This window comes from Amborella trichopoda, chromosome 4, assembly GCF_054954075.1.
Source record: "Amborella trichopoda isolate Santa Cruz 75 chromosome 4, AtrichopodaSantaCruz75HAP2 v2.0, whole genome shotgun sequence".
NCBI lineage: Eukaryota > Viridiplantae > Streptophyta > Magnoliopsida > Amborellales > Amborellaceae > Amborella > Amborella trichopoda.
This window is the reverse complement of record NC_142339.1, coordinates 861,036-884,762: the sequence shown is the minus strand read 5'-3', so window position 1 is coordinate 884,762 and position 23,727 is coordinate 861,036. Positions and strand designations below refer to the sequence as shown.

Sequence of the window (23,727 nt, the reverse complement as noted above, 5' to 3'; positions counted from 1 at the left end):
ATCCAGCCCGGCCACACAGTTTGGTGGTCTAGCCACCCAAAAACATAATTAGAGGGGTTTTGAGGCTGAAACTTTCAACCATTAAAAGAATGGAGCTAAAAAAATTGCTCCAAATTTCTCCTTGAATACTAACTCTAGAGTCTAGACCATTTATTTAAGAGACAAAAGGGATTGATATATCTGCGGTTTCAAGAGCACAAAAATATTATCTGTGGTTGCAAATCTTGGATGTCTCTATCAAATTAACGGTCTCCTTCTCCCATATTTATCGTAAAGCAAATTAATTTGCAGATGCTCTAACTAAAAGGGGTGTTTCGCTTGGTTCTCTTTCTATTTCTGATTCTGTAATTTCGTTTTAACCATTTAATAAAATTATGGATTTTGATTAAAAAGAGCACAAAAATATTAGTTTTGGAAAATCAAGGCAAAGAATAGAAACTAGAGATATTTAAGACAAAAAATGTCTTTTGGTGGCTAGGCCACCTAATTATGTGGTCTTGCTGGACCATAAAATCTGTTTCCTTTAACTTATAATATCAAATCATCTATGAGCAGTATGAAATATTCCTCTTATCATTTCTCATTATCAAATCTATATCCTATCCTTCCAAAGCTTGTAGAGAAGCACCCAAGCAAATTTATTGCACGTACTATATCCCTCAAATTCTCATTAGGTATCCAATGCAACAATGTTTTCCCTTTATGATGGAGATGGTTAGGTCCAAAATGAAGTTCCATGTTTCAAAACTAGGACCGGTGGGGCAAATCATTCACCCACAAGTCTGTATTAGACCTCAGGATTGGCGATCTATATTGGATCTAGATCTTCCTGAGTTGATTCAGAAAAATATTAAAAATAAATAAAATAAATTATAGGTTTATGGGGTGGAGATTTAGAAGGGATCTAAGTATACATTAGACGAATAAAGGTTTTTTTTGGAAGGGGGAAGGGACAATGCTGGAAAACACAATCCCAGAACTTCTTCTAGTCCCAACCAATTCCCATCTGGATCAACGATCCGAATAAAAAATCATTGTGTTTTAAATGCCAATCAAGTTCCACTCCCTTCAAGGGTTGTTTCTATTTTTTACTAGTCCAACTTCAACCCAGTGCTCTAAATACACAAATCGGGCGCCGACTCGAGCACTTGATGATCCAAGTCCCACTGTCTTACTCGGATGAACCTCGACTAATATTGGGGAGTTTTAATAAGGAAAGTAATCTTGTGAAATACTAGGAGACTCGGATGATTATGAAATTTTATCCATAACCATAATGCTTTGTCTCTGGTCCAACTGGTGTTGAGTTTATGTGGCCTTTAAAGGCCTTATGAGTGTGTAATGAAAAACATTTATTATAGTGGAACATAAACTCAGTATGAGTGTGGTCCCTTAAAGACCATATTAAGCAAATGATATTTGCGAATACCGGATTGTACTTGACGATCTATGTCAGTCGGTTGGAAAACCCCAGGTACCTGGGCATAAAAATAAACTGAGAAGGGTTTTTGGGTTAGCCCTTGATGAGGTCAGAGCTTATGCCTAGATGAGTGAGCCGAGGAACTGTAGCCCTTGTGTGTAATGGTAAGCCTATAAAGACAGGCTAAAACCTCATCCATGTTACATCACAAGGCATGCATATAGATAGATCGTTCGGAAAAGCTAGATATCCACCTTTGGGTGAAGCATATGTATGTACGAGAGATACCCCTATGCGCCATAGAGCTGTGGTCGCATCAGGTCGTGGTAACATTGACTTGTCTCTTGGGGAGGACCTGTAATTCATAGACTGGGATTGTGACTCTTTGCCACATCGACCAGACTTTGGTAACCCGTTAATGATCCCCTGCTTGAACTATAGGTCATGGGAAACACTGAGTCGGTTCGATAAAGCAAGTGTGGTCTGTAGTCCACAGTTGAAGGTGGAGTATCCCGTGATCGTTGATTGAATTCTTGAACCATATGGATCCACGTCCCATCATATTAATTTAATTATGTTCATTTTATTATTAAATTATTTTAGATTTATTATTTGAATTTTTATAAGTCATTTGATATTTTATTTCTTATTTTTGGACTTATAAAAATGAAGTTATGAATTTACAAAGTTATAATGTTTTAAAATTCATTTTTTTTAAATTTAAAATATTTATTAAAAAATATATGAGGGGCCCTTAATGCACATGGGCCCATCATATGGGTATTAGGTAGTGCCCCACATACCATACATGGGTGGCACGCCCCACCCTTGGATACCTTCTCTTGTTGCTTTGTCTTCAAATTTATTAAATATGGTAACTATATCTTGTAGCATATGGTCAAATATTAATTAGGATATATTGACCATATCTTACCTTGAAGGAATATCTTGACTTGATATTATTGAAATATTCTTATGGAAAATATGAGATAGAATATGCAATTTATGGTATGCGCTACATCTTTAATGGATTTAATTTACTTAAATATATTGATGGGAAAATTGTTTAAGGAAAGAGGGATAATGGTTCATGCACCTTCTATAATGTTGATGACCCATCTATGGAATGAATAGCTCAGATCTCTCACCCCATAAATCACTTTGATCAACGGTCCATATTCAATCTCAAAAAAGATGCAAACTATGGAAAACCCTAAAAAAACCTTAGATCTAAATTTCACTATAAATAAGGGTGCTCTCCCCCATCTCTACACACCTCTCTCTCTCTTCCCTAGGGGCCACGCCCCTCTCTCTCTACTCTCTCTCTCTCTCTCCTAAAAAGATCCTAGAGGGTACGCCCCAACATAGAGACTCTCTCTCTCATGATCTTACTAAGGGTTGGGAAAATTAGGGTTTGAGCAGGGTTGGAAAAATTAGGGTTTGAGCCTAATTATTTTAGAGTTAGGGTTTGTAGAGATTTAAGGGTAGTTACCTAGTTTGGCCGAAATTAGTTTTCCCGGTTCGAGATTGAAGCTAGACCGTTGATCTCGCGCCATTGGATGGGTGACACGGTGTGGGGTATAAAAAGTCCGGTTGTATGAATGGCATCAAGTAGTTGAGATTTATTTTATTGATGTGTTATTTATTTTGGAATTTCTATTGTTTGTAATAAGACCACTTGTGAGTGATCTTGTTTCCAAAGTTATAAAGGGTGATTATTATTAAAAAAAAAAATTGTATTTCTTCGACAAAAGATTACATAGGTCTTTCTTTCAACTGGCTCAACCAGCTGCACCAGATGAGCAATTTTTCAACGCCGGCTCAAGCAGCCTCATGCATATAGAGTTACATTTCCAAACTACAAAAAATGAGAAAATTATTGGCTTACACCCTATGGTTGTTTATTAAAGGGAATATATCGCTTCTATCATGCACCCTAAGCATATAAAAGTATATTATATCTATTGGTAATATCCTAGAGTATCTATAACTTGTGGTGCAATAATGAACTACAACAACCTAATATTATTTATCTTTTTCTATACTAATGAAGAGCATAGATAAACTCTAGTAATTAAAAATGAGTATCTCTCTCAATTTTTAAATTATATAGATATGTTTGTTTTATATAGGCTTGCTATATTTGTAGTCACCTTAGCCATAATGCCTTGTAAAAACTCCATGGTGCTGTTTGGGTCACCTATCAAATTTGACAAGCTTATTTTTAATAGAATTATTTTAGTTTGAAACGTTTTCTTAAATAGGAACTCCATATTTACGTAGGGTGAAGTAAAAATTATGTATTTTTAAAATGGATTTTTTTTTTTAAGGCAGAGTGATATTTATAAATAAGAAACAATAAAATCACCTACAAGAGTTATGTTATCAATACCAAATCAGACCAGCTAGTCAACTCTGTTGATTAGTGTTTTACTGGTTTGGTATAAAGTAAAAATTAAATTTAATAAAAAAAAAGAAGTCAAAATCAATATTTTACTTGTTTTGATCCGATTGGCGGCTTTTTACTGTTTCGGGCAACCTCTCTTGTAATATATTTAAACTATTATTTGCTTTTATTAGTTCTTTAAAATTATTATTATTATTATTATTATTATTATTATTATTATTATTATTAGTATTATTATTATTATTATTATTAGAATCCAAATAAACTAACGATTAGATCAAATTTTGACTGAACCAAACCCTAAGTGGATCAACTATTGGCTAGCTTGATTCCCATAACACTAATACCTCCCTACCATCCATCCATTTGGCATACGATGACCCTTTGACCATAGAGAATTGTACATGGGATTATAATATATGAAAAGGTATAGGGAACTTGGGAAAGACATCCTAAGTCTTTACCTTCTATCAAAATAAGGAAAATGGTTTGATAGGGTCGTAGTCCTATTAAAATAAGTAAATCCTCACCTTGATTCCCATAACACTGATACCTCCCTACCATCCATCCATTTGGCGTATGATGACCCTTTGACCATAGAGAATTGTACATGGGATTATAATATATGAAAAGGTATAGGGAACTTGGGAAAGACATCCTAAGTCTTTACCTTCTATCAAAATAAGGAAAATGGTTTGATAAGGTTGTAGTCCTATTAAAATAAGTAAATCCTCACCTTATAACTCATCGAAATTGCAAGTCAAGGATTGGAAAACTTTTACATCGATCATCTCAACTTTAACATTATGATTGTGAAAACAAATTAAGATTTCAAAGTCTAAAAATAATGTACATTATAACAAATTATCTAGACCGTCCAATTTTTTTTTAAAAAAAGAGTTCACATGTCTACAAGATTGATACCATTTTTTGAGTTTTAAATTTTGTTATCGGTGTTGGAAATTGATTTTATAGGTCATCATAGAGATTTTCATTGTCGAAACTACTTTCTGGATGAGGAATTGAGGTAAGGTTTTATTTTATGAGATTGTGTACAATGATACCATTTACCTTTAGTACAAGAGGTCACAATTATTTACAACCATCCGATGTGAAATCTGATAGCTTGGTTGTATCACAAAGTTCGAAAAATTTCATTTACACTTTGAGCTTAATAAATGAAATGAATACATATACCCAATTTCACATCTCACATCCAAAAATTAAAATTAATTGTGAGCACTTTATACTGAAAGCAAATGATCTCGCTATATATTTTCCCTTATTTTATTTTCATAAAGCGTAGGCCTTATTGGAAACCTCATCTTCAAAATACTAGACGGTTAAAGGCGATGATATTCATAGGAAGGGTGGGGCTACCAATTATCAATTGATGCAGTGACATTTCTTAGTGGGTCCCACTTTCTCAACAAACTTTCCACTGGTGTCTTTAATGTAGTATGGAAACGGTTTTCATTGGTCTTCAGCGTTTTAATACTACTTCCACTTTGATTTATCGCAATATTATATGCTCTTGTAGGAGCACATTATCCATTTAGTCTCACAGGAAAAACCCTTTTAAGAAGAGAAAGCATCTATATAAGTGTGAGGCTCTAAACAATTAAATTAAGATGCACCTAAAAAATTTTACAAAAAAAAGTTGTTTTGATGCTAAAAAAAATTCTCAAATTGATCATCTCTTCCTCAATATGCATTGATACGAGAAAAAAAAATGGATTTCAAATTTTGGAAATATTGCATGGTGTAATAGATTGTTGGACTGTCAATTTTAAAGATTTTCAAGTTTTCATGGATTTGCTCGATTTACACTATTTTTAAATAGAAAAAATTTATTTAAGGTGTCAACCTTATATGTACGAGTAAGGTGCACCTATAAAACCCACTAGAGAAGGTTGCTCCTATGCAAGAAAACCTTCACATCTATCATCTCGACCTCTATATTTATAGACATGGAAAAAATAGATTTTTAGTCCTAAAAATAGTTTATTTTTTAATATATTATCTGGACCATTCATTTTTCAGATTTTCAAGTGTTTTTAGATCTGCTTGATCGTAAGCACTTTTGGAACTTTAAATTTTATAATTGGAGGCAACAATACTTATATGTCATTGTAAGGCTTTGTGGCACCAAAAATGTATTTTCAGCAAAGTTTTGAGGTGCACTATATATAAGATTGATACCTAATACAAATGTAACCCTTTTTAAGTTTTATAATTAGAGATGAAAATAAATTTTAAGGATATCACAAATATTTCCAGTATTCAAACCACTCGACACTATATGAAGGTACGCTTTACTTTGATTGTTTAGAGCCTCTACCCTATACAACCTCACCGAGATAGAAGTATTTCTAAGATTCCAAACTTTGGAGTGTAATCTCCGAGCAATTGACCTCAGAAAAAATAAAAAATAAAAAATCACACCCAACATTCTAAGATTGCATAGATATCATTTATCTATTTAATGATAAGAGCTAAGTGTTTAGTACCTCAAAAAATCTTATTTGTAGTTTTTGAAAAGGAAAAGTATAGAAATAAACCATTTACTTTTGGTACAATAAACCATTTACTTTTGGTACAAGAAGATGGCAATCACCCATCTCCGTCCGATTTCAAAAAAAATCTCTATTAACTTTGTGACACTCCCTATGCCATCCAGTTTGACATCTAATGGCTATGAATAATTGTGATATATTTATAATAAATAATTTCAGATTATACAATCCCTTTTCAAAATACTAATTTGATAATTTTTAAAATGGATCCCACTTCATGTTAAAAGAATCCTCGCAAGTAGTTCATTTGCTTGAGAGATCATATATATACATTGTGGTCATGCGTGACCCAAAAAGAATATGCGGGGTACGATCAGCCTCGTACCGGCCCAATTTTCGTCAAAAGTTTGCGATGTTTTAAAATTATTTTAATATTTAAAAATTGAAATATATAAATATAAAAATAAATTAGTAAATAAAATAATTTATTAGGAGGATCAAATGTACAGGTGGTCCTTCAAGAACATGCTAAACTTGCTTATTTTTTAGGACGTAGCCCATACAGATTTCGTGGCCTACAGCCTGCCTTGGACTAAGGCCCTTTTTTGTCAAAACTTTGTAGTTTTTTAAATTTAATTTAATGGAAAAGGTTTATACAGGGTGTCAACCTCATGCTATAGAAGTACGAATTCGTGGAGCTCAAAATTTGCTAAAAAAGGTTGTTTTAGTCTTGAAAAACCCCTCCAATTGATCATCTCAACTTTGAGATATATGGATATGAAAAAACACAATTTATCATAATAATGGTGTACATCGCATAATGTATTTGTTGAATCATTCATTTTCAATATTTTTAAAGGTATATAGATCTACTTAATCTACAATAATAATTTGGAGCACTAAATTTTATAATGAATGATGAGAATAGATTTTGAAGTTATTGTAAGGCCTTTGGCACTTGTACTGCATCTTTGGACACAATTTTAGAAATGTGTCTTGCTTTGATTGTTTAAGATTGACACTTTATAGGAACCAGACTCGTGGACACAATTTTAGAAATGTGTCTTGCTTTGATTGTTTAAGATTGATACTTTATAGGAACCAGACTCGTGTGGTTTGCATCAGGTTGCAACCTTCAACAATAAAAGTAAGTTGCACATCCAAACTTTGTCATGAGATGCAATTTTGGTGTCAGAAAATTTACAGGATGGTAGGACAATCTATTTTTATATTTAAATTAAAACTCTAAAATGATTCAATTCAACCAGATCTACAGAAGCATAAAAATGGAAGATCCAAATAATGTGTTGCAAAATGTACTATTTTAAAGACTTGAAACTTTGTATCAAGATTATCAATTAGATGTTTTTCCAACATTGAAACAACCACTTTCAAAGGATTTTAGAGGTACACCATAATTCCACATTTCAATATATCAACCTAATACGAAATAGTGCACAACTGTGATTTAAAAAACGTCCGGTTAGCACAAAATTGTCCTGTCCGACCCGGTTATCAGCCACCTCATGCCGGTTCTGTCAAAATATAAGCAATCATCGAGGTCTAGAAACGAACTACCGATTTGCTACAATAAAAACGTAGTTTTGCTACAGTAAAAAATGTCGATTCATCGATTTGGACATGTTTGTGGCCGGTTCACTAGTTTTGCACATGTTCTTTTGCTTCACTATTTTTCCATACAATAAGTGATGATCTAGACTGCCGAGTCACCAATCCATACCCATTTTTTGGGTTGCCCGATCCAGGTCATCGATAAGCTTTTTCAAATCATGGGGATGGAGTTAGTAAGAAGGATCAAGTGTACAGTAAGGTACCAGTCCTATTTCGTATGCATCATAAGCAGCCCATAAATAATTCGTGGGCTACAAGGAAGGGACCTTGCAGCAGTCTATTTTTTTTGTCAAAAGTATGCATTTTTTCAAACTTAATTTAATATGTCTATTTTTTTGTCAAAAGTATGTATTTTTTAAAACTTAATTTAATATTTATGAAAGGTTGAAAAGTAGGTGTATATTAATTGGTAGGGAGTTATTGTCATTAGGTGATAACTTTTGGCTTGACATGTGTATATGTGAGCTTGGCTTGGACTTTTTTAAAATGCGACCAATACAAAACGCTGTCTAACTTTGTCACCAGCCTCCTTCACGTCTCTTACCCTACCGTCCAATAAACAAATAATGATACAGTCGTCCTCATGTTCTTACTCCATTCTTTCTTTTTTTACTCCATCACATTGTTAAACTTGGGATTTTATATACTGAGACTATTTATCATTGTTATAAGGAGTTCACTGGATGTCAAATCGAATGGTCTGAGACTATTATCATTGTTATAAGGAGTTCATTAGATGTCAAATCGAATGGTTTAAGATGTGGCATGGATTTTGAAAAATTATTTTTTGACCTTTAAGTATAGTCAATGGTACACTCACAATTATCCTATTTGTAATCTAATGGACAGAAGTGATCGTGATCTCTTTGTATTAAAAGTAAATGATTGCTTTGATTTCATGCAACGGTTACATGATAATATAAATATTCTTTAAAAACTGTTTTTAGGGACCCAAATTTAAAACATATACTCTTTTCATTCTAAAGAACAATTGTAAAAAAAAGAAAAATTTGAAAAAACAACCTAGAAAGTGTTGTTTAGCACAATTAACATAAGCCGTCCATTTGGTGAGATACTTAGATCTAAGTTTTAGAAATATCACTTTTATTTTCAAAATTTTTAGATAACTTTATTATTATTAGATTAGCAATGTTAAAATAAAAAAAAAAATTGATTTTAAAATCATAAATGCACAGATTTTGAAATTCACCAAATTGACGGTCTAGATTTATAGTTAGAGGTGACTGATTTTAACCATATATAGGATGCAAATTAAAAAAATTTCGAGATTGATTATTGAGATGAAGAGAGTGTGTACAAAATTTTGGATCATACAAATACCACAAATATGGTTTTCTAGAAGTGTGATTTCATTATATTACAATGGCATGATATCATTTCTCATATATATATATATATATATATATAATACCTCAATTGGGGTTCTACAATTACCACAATTATGATTTTCTAGAAGTGTGGTTTCATTATATTACAATGACACGGTGATATGAAATCATTCTCCATATATATATATATATATATATATATATATATATATGCTATTTAAGATTATTTTTTAAAATATATTTTTAGCTTTTCACATGCTCAAAAATTGGACTCTGTTCAATCTTGGGCTACTATTTTTCCAGCTCAAAAATTGGACTCTGTTCAATCTTGGGCTGCTATTTTTCCAGGCACATGCATGGCGCAATATATTACGATGTTAGTCGCTAGGTTAAAGAGATTATATCTCCAACTTAAAGTTTTAAAAATACTAATATATTAGGTTTTACCTGAGGGACTGCACAAAGTCTCACAAACATACACATATACTCCTTCACTCCCCAAAATTTCTATGTTTAAACACCTCTTTCTTGCAATATATCTCTCAGAGTGTGTGAAAATATTAGTTTGCAGGTTTTCTATAATTTCCCCCCTTGTTATAAAGACATGTATATGTCTATCAATTTTTCACACCGATGTGAGTGTTAGGAATGACAAGTCATGTTCTTCATCCATGACAATTATTGGTATCCTTGGATGAAGGGGGGGGTGAAGGATTTTCAATGACATTACATATTTTTTACAGTGTGATATCAATAAATTTTGTTAAGAAGAAGACATAATAGTCATCATCTTGATCTGTCGACATGCATGTCCATTTGCATAGAGCCTCCTTGTGATATCTCACAAATTATGAGATTGTATACTACAAGACTGATTTATTATAACAATAAAATGTTATAATAATTAGAATATCGTAAAATCATGCTCCTAGTGATATGTCACAAATTTGAATTTTTTTTCTCAGGCTTTGAATTAGATTGGTACCATACCCGAACCGGTATCTGAAGGCTAAATAATTGCGACTTTTTTGTACCAAAAATAAATTATCTCATGATTATTTAATTATTATAACATTTTATTGTTGGATTATTTATGGGGACTTAAAAATACTTTTCTAAAATATATGCACTATTCCATTACAAAAAAAAAAAAAAACTCAAAATTGGTTTGACACCTTTCCCCCCAACTATTCAAAAGAAAGCAATGTGAGATACATAATGCCAAAAAAATACTGAGGTCCGTACACTGGTTCCAATATTTGGCTCTCATACCTTTGGGTCTCATACTTGCAATATGAAAATGTGCACCGCAACACCGACCTCCTCTCCCACAAAAGACACAAATAAACCCAACGACTGATGATCTATTGAGCCCATCTATTGTGGCCCTCACAACCTTTGGCGATGGACCGTGGTCCCTCCACTTATTGATCTGATGGACCACGGGCATCAGATTATGGAACTCTGATAAGCCCAGCTCATCCCAACTGCAAATTTAGGGAACTATATGATCCATGTCCCCGGGAAAGTGTGGCCATGAGGCTCATCATCGTCCAGTCAACGAGTTGGATGGTGATGAAAGAGTGGCAAGTATGATGTGACTCACTGAACCGCTGTATGTATGGTGGGTGAGGTGTTGTTCCATCACCATATAACCTTTGATTTGATGGTGATAATAATTGCCACACCACATAATTCACGAGATCATGTGGAACACGATTTACTTTCCCGAAAACACCACTTCGAGAACTTTAGAAGATCCCGTATTGGTGCCAACCAGTGTTTTAAAACCTGGATCAGTGCTGGGTAGATTATTTCCCCATCGTACAAATCATGATCGTTCATATCAACAATATGAGTCGGTTGGTTTAGGGAAAAATTGGTTGCAATAAAAATAAAAAATTTAGTATTAACAATTTGGAGGGGATGAAAACCGGGATCGTCCACCTACCGAACCCAATACGGATGGTCGTTTTTTGAAATACTAATGCCAACAAAGGGTGGATGGTGGGAGTTCTATATTGGCAAGTGAGAGTTCATCAACGGGGAATTTTATCCATGTACTATTGTCTTGTGCTCTCTTCTTTCTTGTCTCAAATTTATTGGATGTTTATTGCTATTATCACACATTAAATAAAATACTATTTATTGTGGACCATGTACTATTGTCTTCTTCTCTCTTCTTTCTTGTCTCTAATTTATTTGATTATTATTGCGATTATGACACATTAAATAAAATACTATTTATTGTGGAATTATTTTATTACGATTGGTTAATTGAAGAGTTCAGATTATACACAATAGAAAAGGTTATAATCATTCGAAGTGAAATATGATAGTTTGGGTGAGTCACTAAGTTGGAAAAAGTTGCTTTTGAAGCTTGAGCTTGGTCAATGCAATAAACACAACCATCCAATTTCACATCTAATGGTTAAGATTAATTGTGACTATCTTGTACCCGCTACTACGTGGGCTCAAAGATCTACACCGTCCACCAAAATTGGGCCCCATAAATAATAGTCCTCTAAAGAAAAAGTAAAATCAACGGTTAGAATAATTTTTCCAAAAAATATCATTTTTAGTTTTAAATTATATTTACTTTTACAAACTAATAATGTCCATGTTAACAATTACATATTCCCTAAAAATTATGATCAAATTCTATTTCAAAAATAAATTATTAAGGGGCTGCATTTCCACATGTGAGCCTGTGAACTCATAAAAACCATGTCCATTTCTAATATATATCAAAATTATAATTCATAATCGCTGTCAAAATTAATATCATTATGAACTCAAATCTGATATTTTGACTAACAATAAAATAGTTTTGTCGTAAGCAGCCATGCATGGTCCATTTTCTCATCCACATTGTCAACCATTTGAATTCTTCTGCAAATATTGACGATTATGGTGGTCATAGAAGAATAAACAAAAGTAATATGGAACAAGAGGGGGGAAAGCATAATCTAGGGGCACTTTTAGTATTTTTATAGTCCCTTTGGACCATGATTTCTTGGACAAGCCTAAATATTAGGAAAAAGTCTTAATAACCTTAGTTTTATTTAGTCAACAACTTACTAATCCATGCGTGTATTGACCACTGTACAATCTTTTGGTCTTCCTCATATTTCTTTTAGAACGACCAAAAAAAAGTGGACTTTTTTATTTATGGAATTTTATTAAAATATTTATCTAATATGAAGTGTTTACCCATTTACTTCTATTCAAATTTAAGGACATGTATTTTTTATGGATATTTTGAAATTAAATTAAAAAATAAATATAAGTTAAATTGTCCATCTGCCGTAGGTAATTTAATAAATTCTCCTTCTAAATCGAATAAAAATTCAATTACAATGGGTTGTTTCATCATTTTGAAGAAGTTTATGGCTTATTTCAACAAATTCGTAGTTTTTTTTTTTTGGTGGGGTATAATGATAATTCTATGATTGACATGGGCAAAATCTGGTATCCAACTTTTCAATATTTTACATATTGTTTGCCTGTTCTTCTATGGCAAACATATGGAGGTCAAAAAGATAAAATCCTTACTATTTTAAAAGTATTTATAATCAAAGATTTTGTTTGTTTTGGTGTTTGCTGATTTGTTTATTAAATAATTACTTTACTGAGAAAACCAAACCTAGGGGTTTAGTACCCATTGTTTTACAAGTGTTTCTAAAGTTTGGGAACGGGTAACAAGTGTTTCTACAGTTTGGAAACGGGTTTTGGATTGTTCATCCACTGATTCGAATTTGATCTAAATCAACATAGCTTCGTATAAAAAATGACTGGATGTCAATAAAAGTTGTCATTTGTAATGTTTGAAAGTCGCTTATTTAAATAAAGAATTGACAATTCGAATTGGGATCGATGAGAACCAACATGTTTCCTTACCAGACTCGGTAATTGATTCAATTTAAGGGGACTCCCCCAGCTCTATCGCAGAACATGAGGGTATGTCTTGAAAGTAGGTGATCCAAATTGACCGAATCACTTAATTCCCATGTCAATTTATTTGTTAATACTTTTTTATTTTTAATTTAATTAATTGGATGTTATATAGATCGGCTAGGAGAACCACCGGTGCGTATTGGTCCAATCACTAGCCAGCGGTCCATGTGGCCGATCTGGGTTTTTAAACATCGAAAATTTGTCAGGAAATTGGAAAAAATAACTATAGTAAAGGATGCAATTAGCATGCTGGTCAAGCCCGTACATGTAGAAATACGTGCCTCTTAATAAATCTATTTTTGAGATGGATTTTTTAACTTAATTTTTAACTATATATAATCTCTAACATAAAGATCATGAATATGAAAAAATAAATAAATTTTAAATATTAAAAATAATAATTCTATTAAAAAAACATTTAAACCATTAGATAGACCACATATTTACATCCATCTTTAAAATGGATGCTTTATACTTCTAGACCGCATATGTAGAAATGCGGTCCAGAACTTTGCTACGGTTAAGACGAGCGAAAATATGACCTCATCAAGGGTAGTTTCGATATTTTTCCAGGTTGACGTGAGGTTTTGGTAATTTCTCAACTGCGGGAATGGCGTACGAGGTCAATTGTTTTCTGGTAGCCGCCGCCAGCGCCACCGCACAAGTATTCACTACAAATACCCTTGCTTAAGAAATATTTATCAATTTTGCTCTAGCCCATACTACATATGTGGTGTTTTTGTTCTTTTTTTTTATTTCTTTAAAAATATTTATTGCTTCTAGATTTTTTACAAGTGTTTGGATACCAAAAATTTGAGCTGATATATAATATAATATTAAAATTAAAATGCAATACATTCTTTAAAAAATGGGACATAAGCATAAAATATGAAATATTAAAATTCTTAAATTCTACATAATAATATAAAATAAATTTATAAAATAAATTTTCTTTAAATTCCTTACCCCCAAAAAACATGCCTCTAATGTATAAATTTTACTTAACCAAAAAAACATATTTTTTGTAAAAATATTTTTTTAATGCTAATTATTTTAATTAAAATATGGCTTTAATTTTTAATTGCTATTTCTTTATTTTAAAAATTAAATCCAAGAGGTCTTTGTAATGATTGGACAATTGGACTCGATCAAATCCTTCACTAAGTTAATGGATAACTGATCCTTGCACTATCACCCCGACTAAGGCATATCATAGGTAATCCTTTAATATGAACCAAGGTTTAGAAAAAATGGGGATTTGGATCAGAACTAGCCTACTCAGATCATAAAACAGTCAAGCCAATCCGTATCTCACAAAATATCGAGATCCAGCCGATTCACTCTATGAACCGGTCAGTTCTATCAGAAAACACGTCAGAACTGACCCCAAGTTTTTTTTTTAAAAAAAATTCAATTTATTTATTTCTTTCATCAATTTACTTGCCCAAATAATTGGTCTGTATCATCGATTTTCTTAACCAAACCAAATTTCCATATGGGCGATTCGAGTCACTAATCTATTTTTCTAAACCTTGTATGATCCAACTTGATTGGGAACATTAATTTCCCTCTCCCTAAACCATTAATTTCTCTCTCCTCTCATGTGAGTTTCATAGTTTTTTTTTTCCTTTTCTCTTTTGTGCTCTCTCCCCTTCTTTTTGTTCTTACAATATATACCCCAACCATTTCAAATCTCAAACAATATTTTTTTAGCATGATCCAACTCCTTGGGAGCATTAATCTCCCATCATTCTCTCTCTCTCTCTAACATTCTCTCTCATGTGAGTTAGAGTGCAAGTGTTCTTATTTTCTCTCTCTTCCTTTTTTTTTGTGTTGGGTGTTGAGATGGCTGGGTCGGCACGAATGTTACCCACTCCCACACTCAAGAGAGAGAGAGTTAAGACAACTCACTAACAAGTGTATAGAGACTTAGAGAGAGAGAGAGTTAAGACAATTTAGAGAGAGAAAGTGTCTTTTAAGATTCGATGAAGACTTATGTTGCTCATTCACATACTCAATAGAGAGAGACTTAAAGAGTTAAGCCACCTCATGAGAATGTGCAAAGAGATTTGGAGAGAGAGAGAGGTTGGGTGTTGAAAAAATGTAGAGAGAGAATGTATGTTTTAAAACTTGATTAGAGGCCTAGCTCAATCTCCCATGCTTAATCTAGTTTGGATATATCATTTAAAAGAAGTAATGGTTTGGTAAAAACTTCCAATCTATTGTTTGAACGTTGACAAAAGAAGAAAAGTCATCAATGAACGGTTTCAATATAACCATAATATTTGTTTTTAGAGAGAGAAAGAGATTATTGTCACGTATACGCTTCAATATTTTAGAAAGATAAACAAAGGGGCTTCTTTTAGTCCCTCTGAACTCCCTATAAAGTTTTTTTTACTCATGTGGGAGTATATACTCTCCATTTACTAACTCAGGCAACATATATGTTAGGCATATTTTTTAGATCTCGAATTTTAGAGATATAATCTTCAAAACTTATAAAATAATCTTAGTAAAAATAATCATTTAGTAAAAAACTCAAAATTAAAAAAAAAATTATTGTAGAAATAATCATTTAGTAATAGAATATAAGTTTTTGCATGTAAAAATAACCATTTAGTAATGGGAAAGTTTATATAAAGTCGAGGCTCTAAACAATCAAACTAAAGTGCATCTCAAAAATTCACTAGAAGAAAATGTTTGGATGTGAAAACATATTTATCTCTGATCATCTCGACTTTGACATTCTTGGATGTAAGAAAATAGAATTCAAGACTTAGAAATAGTGCATTTTATAAGGCATTGTCAAGACGGTTAATTTTCAAGATTTTCAAGTGTTCAAAGATTTGCTTCATCTACAACTTTTTTAAACTTTAAATTTTATAATTAAAGATGAGAATGAATTTTCAAGCCATCATAAATATTTTCAATACTAAAATGACATCTTTTGATACTATTTGAAATTGCATCTTACTTTGATTATTTAGGGCTCCAACCATATACAAACCACACCCTTTAGTAATGGGTGTAGATTGTACAAGGCCAAGGCCCTAAACCATCAAAATAAGGTGTGCCTTTAAATAGTATCGAAAGATGTTGTTTCAATACAAGAAATATTTGTGCTGACCTGAAAATATACTGTCATTTTAATTATAAAATGTAGAGCTTCAAAAATAGTACAGATAGACCATATTTATGAACACTTGAAAATCATAAAAATTGATGGTAAAAAAATGCATTACAAGATGCTCTATTTTCAAGACTTGAAATTTTTTTTTTTCCATGTCTATCCATCGTCATGTTGAGATGATTGATTTGAGGATTTTTGAATATTGAAACAACCTCTTCTAACGAATTTTTGAAGTGCGTTTTAATTTAATTGTTTAGGGCCTCGCTCTTACATAAATTTTTTCCTTTAGTAATTCTTATATAGTTTCTAAAATTTTATAGGCAAAATTACAATACCCTCAAATTGGACTTTCTCTCCCTCCTAAATTAAATTTTTTATTACAATATTTACTCCAAAACAAACTTTTATAAGAAATAATTTTCCAAGTAAAAAAGTCATCGTTTTTTGGACCAAACTGCTCTCCCATTCCTCGTTGAATGCTGTCGGTTTGGCACTTATAAATGAGATATGGTAGGTTGTTGATGTTGGTCCGACAATTTTGTCGATCCGGCACTATGATGCCTCGGTCCGGCATTTTTGTAGGTCATTGTGACGCCTCGGACCGGTATAAGTTCTATGTAATCCGATAGATTATTGCTGCAATCCGGCAGTTAATGTGATATGGGTTCCGATCTTCCAGTAACATGTGCCGAACTGTATTTGGGGACCAAGTGTCTAAGGAAAACAATTGGTTGGGGGCAGGGTGTAAACGAAGTTGAGTAGGGTTTTTGTAATTTTCCCGATTTTAAATTAAGAAAGCCCTCTTAAAATGGTGGCTTGAGCGCAGGAGTATATGCACAATATGCTTCCGCGGGAGGATAATATACGCGCTGAAAAATGAACAGTGCTTTCTCTGAATCTTCTTCGCCACTGCATTCCTTTTGACTTCTCCACGCTTTGTTGAGAGCCCAGCCCGTTGTGGACTGTGAGTTTCCTCTTTTCACTATGAGGAAAACGTGGACCATGGACGGTGGAAAACCTGTACTACTTTGTCTCTCTAAAATTCATAAATACCCATGCCAACCACCTCCTAATACTCAAACTCCACAACACTCTCTACCCCATTTCCTCCTTTCCAAAATCTTAGACCACCCCATTTCCAATTCTCCAAATCTTGAGCACCCAACAAGCCATGGCTGCTCTGAACTCTGGCATTTGCAGCAAAAAGTTTCTCTCTCTATCTGCAAACACTTCAACACTTGAAAAAAATGGGAGTTTTGTTCGACCTTTTTGTTTTCCAATGGTTAGAGAGAGAACCCATGTGAGAAAACAGATCAAAACAAGGCCCTTAATGGCGGTTCTAAGTCAAGATGTTATTACTCAGCGTGCTGTGAGAGCTCTTACTGAGAAACCAGTCATGTTTAAGGTTAGGGCCCTGGTCACTATCAGGAGGAAGAAGAAGGAGGATCTGAGAGAAACAATTGAGAATCATTTGGAGGCTCTCTCTGATAATTTGGGGAAGAAGATTGTTCTTGAGCTTGTTAGCAATGAGATTGATCCCAGTAAGTTTTTTGAGGACTTGTACTTGGGAGTTCTGTCTTTCTGGGGCTTTGGGTTTTTGTTGTTTCCTTGATTTGGACACAGGATCTCTCTCTCTCTCTCTCTCTCTCTCTCTCTCTCTCTCTCTCTCTCTCTCTCTCTCTCTCCTGTTAGTATCTCTCTGTGGGTTTTACTTGTTCTTCACTTTATGCAGCTGAATATGCTGATTGATGGGTGTCATTTCCTTCCCCTTGTCTTCCTTTTTGTTGGTCTTTTACTCCCACTGTAAACCTTTAACTCCTGAATCTTTGCTAGACTTTTCTTTATTCCTTGTCCTTTCATTCCCAATTTCATTTTAAGATTTTGAACTTTTCTGCCCTGTTTTGCCCTCTGAATCTCTCTTAGCTTTTTGATTCAGGCAAATGACCTCTCTCTCTCTCTCTCTCTCTCTCTCTCTCTCTCACACACACACACACACACACACACACACACACACACACTCGAGACATGGAGGGAGAGAGTCTCATGGCTTTATTCTTCATCTGGGTCTAGACTCTATCTTAGCTTCTCAATTCAGGCAAAGGACCTCTCTCTCTCTCTCTCTCTCTTTCTCTCTGTGAGATGGAGGAAGACAGTTTTATGGCTCTTTTCTTCATCTGTTTATGCTCCTGCTTAAGCTGATTTTTTGGGTTTTTTCATGATAATTTTACAGGGACAAAAAAAGGGAAGAGGAGTGAAGAAGCAGTCTTAGAAGACTGGTATAAGAAATTTAATGTTCGGGCTGAGAAGGTCGAATACACAGCTGAATTCATTGTGGGTTCAGACTTTGGTGTACCAGGTGCCATAATGGTGGCCAATAATCATAGGACAGAGTTCTTCTTGGAAAGCATCGTTCTTGAGGGATTCCTTGAAGGCCCAATTCAGTTTTCCTGCAACTCTTGGGTTCAGTCCAATAAGGATTATCCAGAGAAGAGGGTTTTCTTCACCAATAAGGTGTTTTGCCATTAACCATGCTCCATTTTGTTCTGATGATCTTGAGATTTTGTTTTTCCTTGGTTGTTTCTGTTATGTACTATGGGCTTTTGTTTGTGTGTGTGGAGAGAGAGAGAGAGAGAGAGAGAGAGAGAGAGAGAGAGGGAGAGAGAGAGAGATTGGATTGTGAGGAAGAAATTCCCTGTTATGGCAATACCAGCTATTTACTAACTAATAAAATAACCCTCTCTTCACCATTTTTTTAAAAAACTTCCAACTTTTTCTTCCCTCACTGATCATGCTCTACTTTGAAGTTTCCTAACCATTGACACTAATCTATTGATTTGTTCTTTTCTTATGGTGACAGCCATATTTGCCGACTGATACTCCTGCTGGCCTTAAAGACCTTAGAGAGAAGGAGTTGAAAGATTTGAGAGGAGATGGTCATGGTGTAAGAAAATCATCTGATAGGATATTTGACTATGATATTTATAATGATCTTGGGGATCCAGATAATGGAAGGGAATTTGCAAGACCAATTCTTGGTGGTCCCGAAACCCCATATCCACGAAGGTGCCGAACAGGCCGACCGCCAACTGAAACAGGTCAGTGTAAATTTTGAGAAAAATTGGAAATGGATATTCAGTCCATTAGAAGTAGGGTCCTTCACAAGAGAGATTTTTGACATAGCTAGATTCAATTCCTCTACACGGCCTCTTGATTGTAGCTGATAACACACACACGCAGAAAGAGAGAGAGAGAGAGAGAGAGAGAGAGAGAGAGAGAGAGAGAGAGAGAGAGAGAGAGAGAGAGAGTCCTGCTCTTAGTTGTAGCACCAAAGAATAAGTAAGCGCACATCACTTAGTTAATGAGGCTCACATCGTGGTACTTAAACCTCCCTCTCTCTCTCTATCTAACGTAGATTTTAACATGTCTTAGATTTTAACAGTTGGTAGTGAAAAAGTCTCTCTCTCTCTAACATCATGTTATGGGAACTTTTGGACAGATATTTCAGCAGAAACCCGGGTGGAGAAGCCACTTCCCATTTATGTTCCAAGGGATGAAGCTTTCGAGGAAACAAAACAGGACGCATTCTCAGCTGGAAGGCTTAAGGCTGTTCTCCATAACTTAATACCCGCACTATATGCCAGCATATCCAGTGACAACTCTGAGTTCAAGGGCTTCTCTGAGATTGACCGGCTCTACCGGGAAGGCCTTCTCAAATTCAATTTACAAGATGAAATCTTAAAGAAGCTTCCCCTCCCCAAAGTTGTCAATGATATCAAGGAGTCTAGCCAGGGCCTACTAAAATATGACACCCCAACCATTATCTCAAGTGAGCATTTCTCCATCAAGTCTCCCACTTTATGTCAGGGAGAGAGAGAGAGAATTTTGCTGTTTTCATGTTTCTAATTTGGGTTCAAACATTTACTTGTGGAATTTATCAGAGGATAAGTTCGCTTGGTTACGAGACGATGAGTTTGCACGCCAAGCTTTGGCGGGAATCAACCCTGTGAATATTGAGAAGCTTGAGGTAATGATCCCAACTCCATGTAATCTTTTTTTCTTATCATAAATGGTGAATGAAGTTCCTCTAATTATCTTGAAAATTATCGAACCATGTCTGGTTTGTAAAAGAAGTCAGAAAGTGCCCTACTCCATACAAGTACAAAAATACTCCATATTTGCATGATCAAACTACTTCTCTTTCTACTTGGCAAAAAGGAAACTCCTCTCTCTATCTCACACAAGGACCATTGCCATCACTACTAGCTTACTCAAACTGATACATAAATATACTCCTTAGAGTGACCAAATTCTCAACCCAATTCTCTTACATTTTGTTTATGCCCATCTCTCCCTTTACATTATTGTCCTCGTTTTTTTTCCCTTAGAAAATCATGCTTTTTCTTTTGTAGGTGTTTCCATTTGTTAGTAAATTGGATCCCAACATCTACGGTCCACCAGAATCTGCCATTACTGAAGAACATATTATTGGCAGTCTTAATGGGATGACTGTGCAACAGGTATGTGGAAGAGTCTCTCTCTCTCTCTCTATCTCTCTCGCTCTCTCTCATGTGCTAACTAGAGCTCGAAATTCAGTTGGTGGGCTAACTTGAATTTCTGTTAATCCTTTTTCAGGCGCTCAATGAAAACAAATTGTTCATTCTGGATTATCATGACATTTACATGCCATTCTTGGACAAGATAAATGCTCAAGATGGGAGGAAAGCATATGCTACCCGTACTATTTTCTTTCTCTCTGCACTTGGAACACTGAAACCCATAGCCATTGAGCTCTCTCTTCCGACTCAACCGAAGCGAGTTCTCACTCCTCCTGATGATGCAACCTCTTACTGGTTGTGGCAGCTTGCCAAAGCTCATGTCTGCTCAAATGATGCTGGAGTTCACCAACTTGTCAATCACTGGTACGAGTTTTTGGCCCTGTTTTCTGGCCCCCTATTCTATCTAGGTTTGAGAAAAAGCCAACTAAAATCACTGATTCAGCAATTCTAGTTTATGGGTTACCTGTCTAAAATGACTGATTCAGCAATTCTAGTTTATGGGTTACTGTAGTCTAGTGACTTCAAGCTCTCTCTCTCTCTCTCTCTCTCTCTCTCTCTCTCTCTCTCTCTCTCTCTCTCTCTCTCTCTCTCACACACACACACACACACACACACACAGGAGTTGGTGGGTGTTTTCTAAGTTGGCCAACAAAACTGGCTAATTCCCGATGATTTTAGTTTATGAACTGTTGCCTCCTAGTTTTGATCTCTGGTGATTTCTATGTTGTCCAACAAAACTGGCTAATTCCAATGATTTTAGTTTATGAGATATTCCTGTTGCCTCCTAGTTTTGATCTCTCTCTCTCATGTGTAATTGGAAGGTGAGAGTAAAAAGCTTTACGTGGAATATGCTAAAATTGTGGGATGATTTTTGCAGGCTACGAACACATGCGTGCATAGAACCATTCATTTTGGCCGCCCACCGCAAAATGAGCGAGATGCACCCCATATTCAAGCTCCTACATCCACACATGCGCTATACACTTGAGATCAATGCGCTCGCTCGCCAGACCCTAATCAATGCAGGTGGTGTGATCGAGTCATGCTTTACTCCTGGTCAATATTGTATGGAGTTGAGTGTAGAGGCCTACCGAAACCATTGGAGAATCGACCAAGAAGGCTTGCCCACTGATCTTATCAGAAGGTTCATCTCTCTCTTTGTCTCTCTCTCTTTCTCTCTCGCAAAACCCATCATTCTCCCTGGACATCAGAGTGTCTCTCTCTGTCAAAACCCATCATCCTTCCTAGATTTCAGGCACATGAGTTTTCCTAATGATTGAAATTATTAAAATTTTGAAAGAATAGCTTTTTCATACTGTTAAAACTCATTTTTGAGTAAAATGACTAAATTAGCTGTAGGGTATCATGATAGAAAGCTCAAAAATGACTTCAACCATAAATGTTTATTGTATCTATACTGATACAAAGTACACATAGAGCATGGCTACAAAATAACTAATATGCATCTGTGGGTACTATACAAAAAAAAGGACAAAAAATGACTTCAATTTTCCTTGTACTATAACAAGTAACACAATATCTTTATGTACAAAACTACCAACAAAATGTATTTCAATTCTGAACCCCTCATATTCCAAAATTTGACCTTTTTTAAATTAAAATTTTTGTTCTAGTTTTGATTTATGATGAATCTAAACTGGAGAGCTCTGCTACCCACTTGTACAGGGGAATGGCAGTGAAGGACCCCTCCCAGCGCCACGGCCTCCGGCTCCTCATCGAGGACTACCCCTACGCGACTGACGGCCTTCTCCTATGGTCCGCCATCGAATCCTACGTCAAAGAGTATGTCTCATTCTACTACCCCAACCCTGCATCAGTCCTCTTTGACACAGAGCTCCAATCGTGGTACTCTGAGGCCAAGAATGTAGGCCATGCAGACCTCTCAGAAGAGCCATGGTGGCCCAGCCTCACCTCTCCTGCTCGACTTGTCTCTCTTCTCACCACCCTCATTTGGCTTGCCTCCGCCCAACATGCAGCACTAAATTTTGGCCAGTACCCCTATGGGGGTTACGTACCCAACCGCCCCCCCTTAATGCGTAGACATGTTCCAGACCCTAAAGACCCTGAGTACCTGTGCTTTGTCTCTGACCCACAAAAATATTTTTTGTCGGCCTTGCCTAACTTGCTTCAATCTACTAATTTTATGGCTGTGGTAGATACCTTGTCAACCCATTCAGCCGACGAGGAGTATTTGGGCCAGCGCCAGCTCCAGGGTCTTTGGTCCGGTGACCCTCGGGCTTTTGACGCATATAGGAAATTCTCCGCAGAGGTGCAGAGAGTGGAGAGGGTGATACAAGAGAGGAATGCTGACATGAGATTCCCAAACCGGTGCGGGGCTGGAGTTTTGCCCTACGAGCTTCTCATACCGAGCTCAGGGCCTGGGGCCACAGGTCGGGGTGTGCCAAATAGTGTGTCTATATGAGGGGATCGTATGTTAGTTGCTCTTGTATAATGTATAGATAGAGGGGTGATTCATTATGGTAAATATGGCTAATTGTAGTGATTATTTATTCACAAGGTGTTGGTGGCTTGGCAAAAGACCAATTCACTCTTGTTAAAAGATGTATATCTAATTGTAGGATCTTGAAAGTCAGTTATAATTGAATCAAAAGAGTTTCACATTCTTGTTATTAGTTGCCCCAAAACTCATGTTCTTTTCTTGTTTCCTCTCTCTCTTGTTAAACAATGTATATCTAATTGTAGGATCTATTTATTGAAAGTCGGTTATAATTGAATCAA

General features: G+C 35.1%; 1 protein-coding gene across 1 annotated transcript; it reads left to right on the top strand.

Annotated features, from left to right (window-relative positions):
• The first annotated feature begins 17,517 nt into the window (after positions 1 to 17,517).
• On the top strand, positions 17,518 to 23,618 carry LOC18439494 (linoleate 13S-lipoxygenase 3-1, chloroplastic). The gene is made up of 9 exons (XM_088864189.1): positions 17,518 to 17,952; positions 18,642 to 18,922; positions 19,269 to 19,506; positions 19,908 to 20,237; positions 20,350 to 20,435; positions 20,821 to 20,928; positions 21,044 to 21,330; positions 21,845 to 22,111; positions 22,654 to 23,618. Exons 1-9 carry the CDS (start codon positions 17,583 to 17,585, stop codon positions 23,408 to 23,410), a joined length of 2,724 nt encoding a protein of 907 aa, XP_088720315.1. The 5' UTR covers positions 17,518 to 17,582; the 3' UTR covers positions 23,411 to 23,618.
• The last annotated feature ends 109 nt before the right edge of the window (positions 23,619 to 23,727 follow it).

What these genes read in the sequence shown, in the direction of transcription:
- LOC18439494 (XM_088864189.1), top strand. Translation starts at nt 17,583, where the DNA reads ATGGCTGCTCTGAACTCTGGCATTTGCAGCAAAAAGTTTCTCTCTCTA. An exon ending in TGAATATTGAGAAGCTTGAG is followed by an intron (nt 20,436 to 20,820) that starts GTAATGATCCCA and finishes TTTCTTTTGTAG; the next exon opens with GTGTTTCCATTTGTTAGTAA. An exon ending in CCCACTGATCTTATCAGAAG is followed by an intron (nt 22,112 to 22,653) that starts GTTCATCTCTCT and finishes CCACTTGTACAG; the next exon opens with GGGAATGGCAGTGAAGGACC.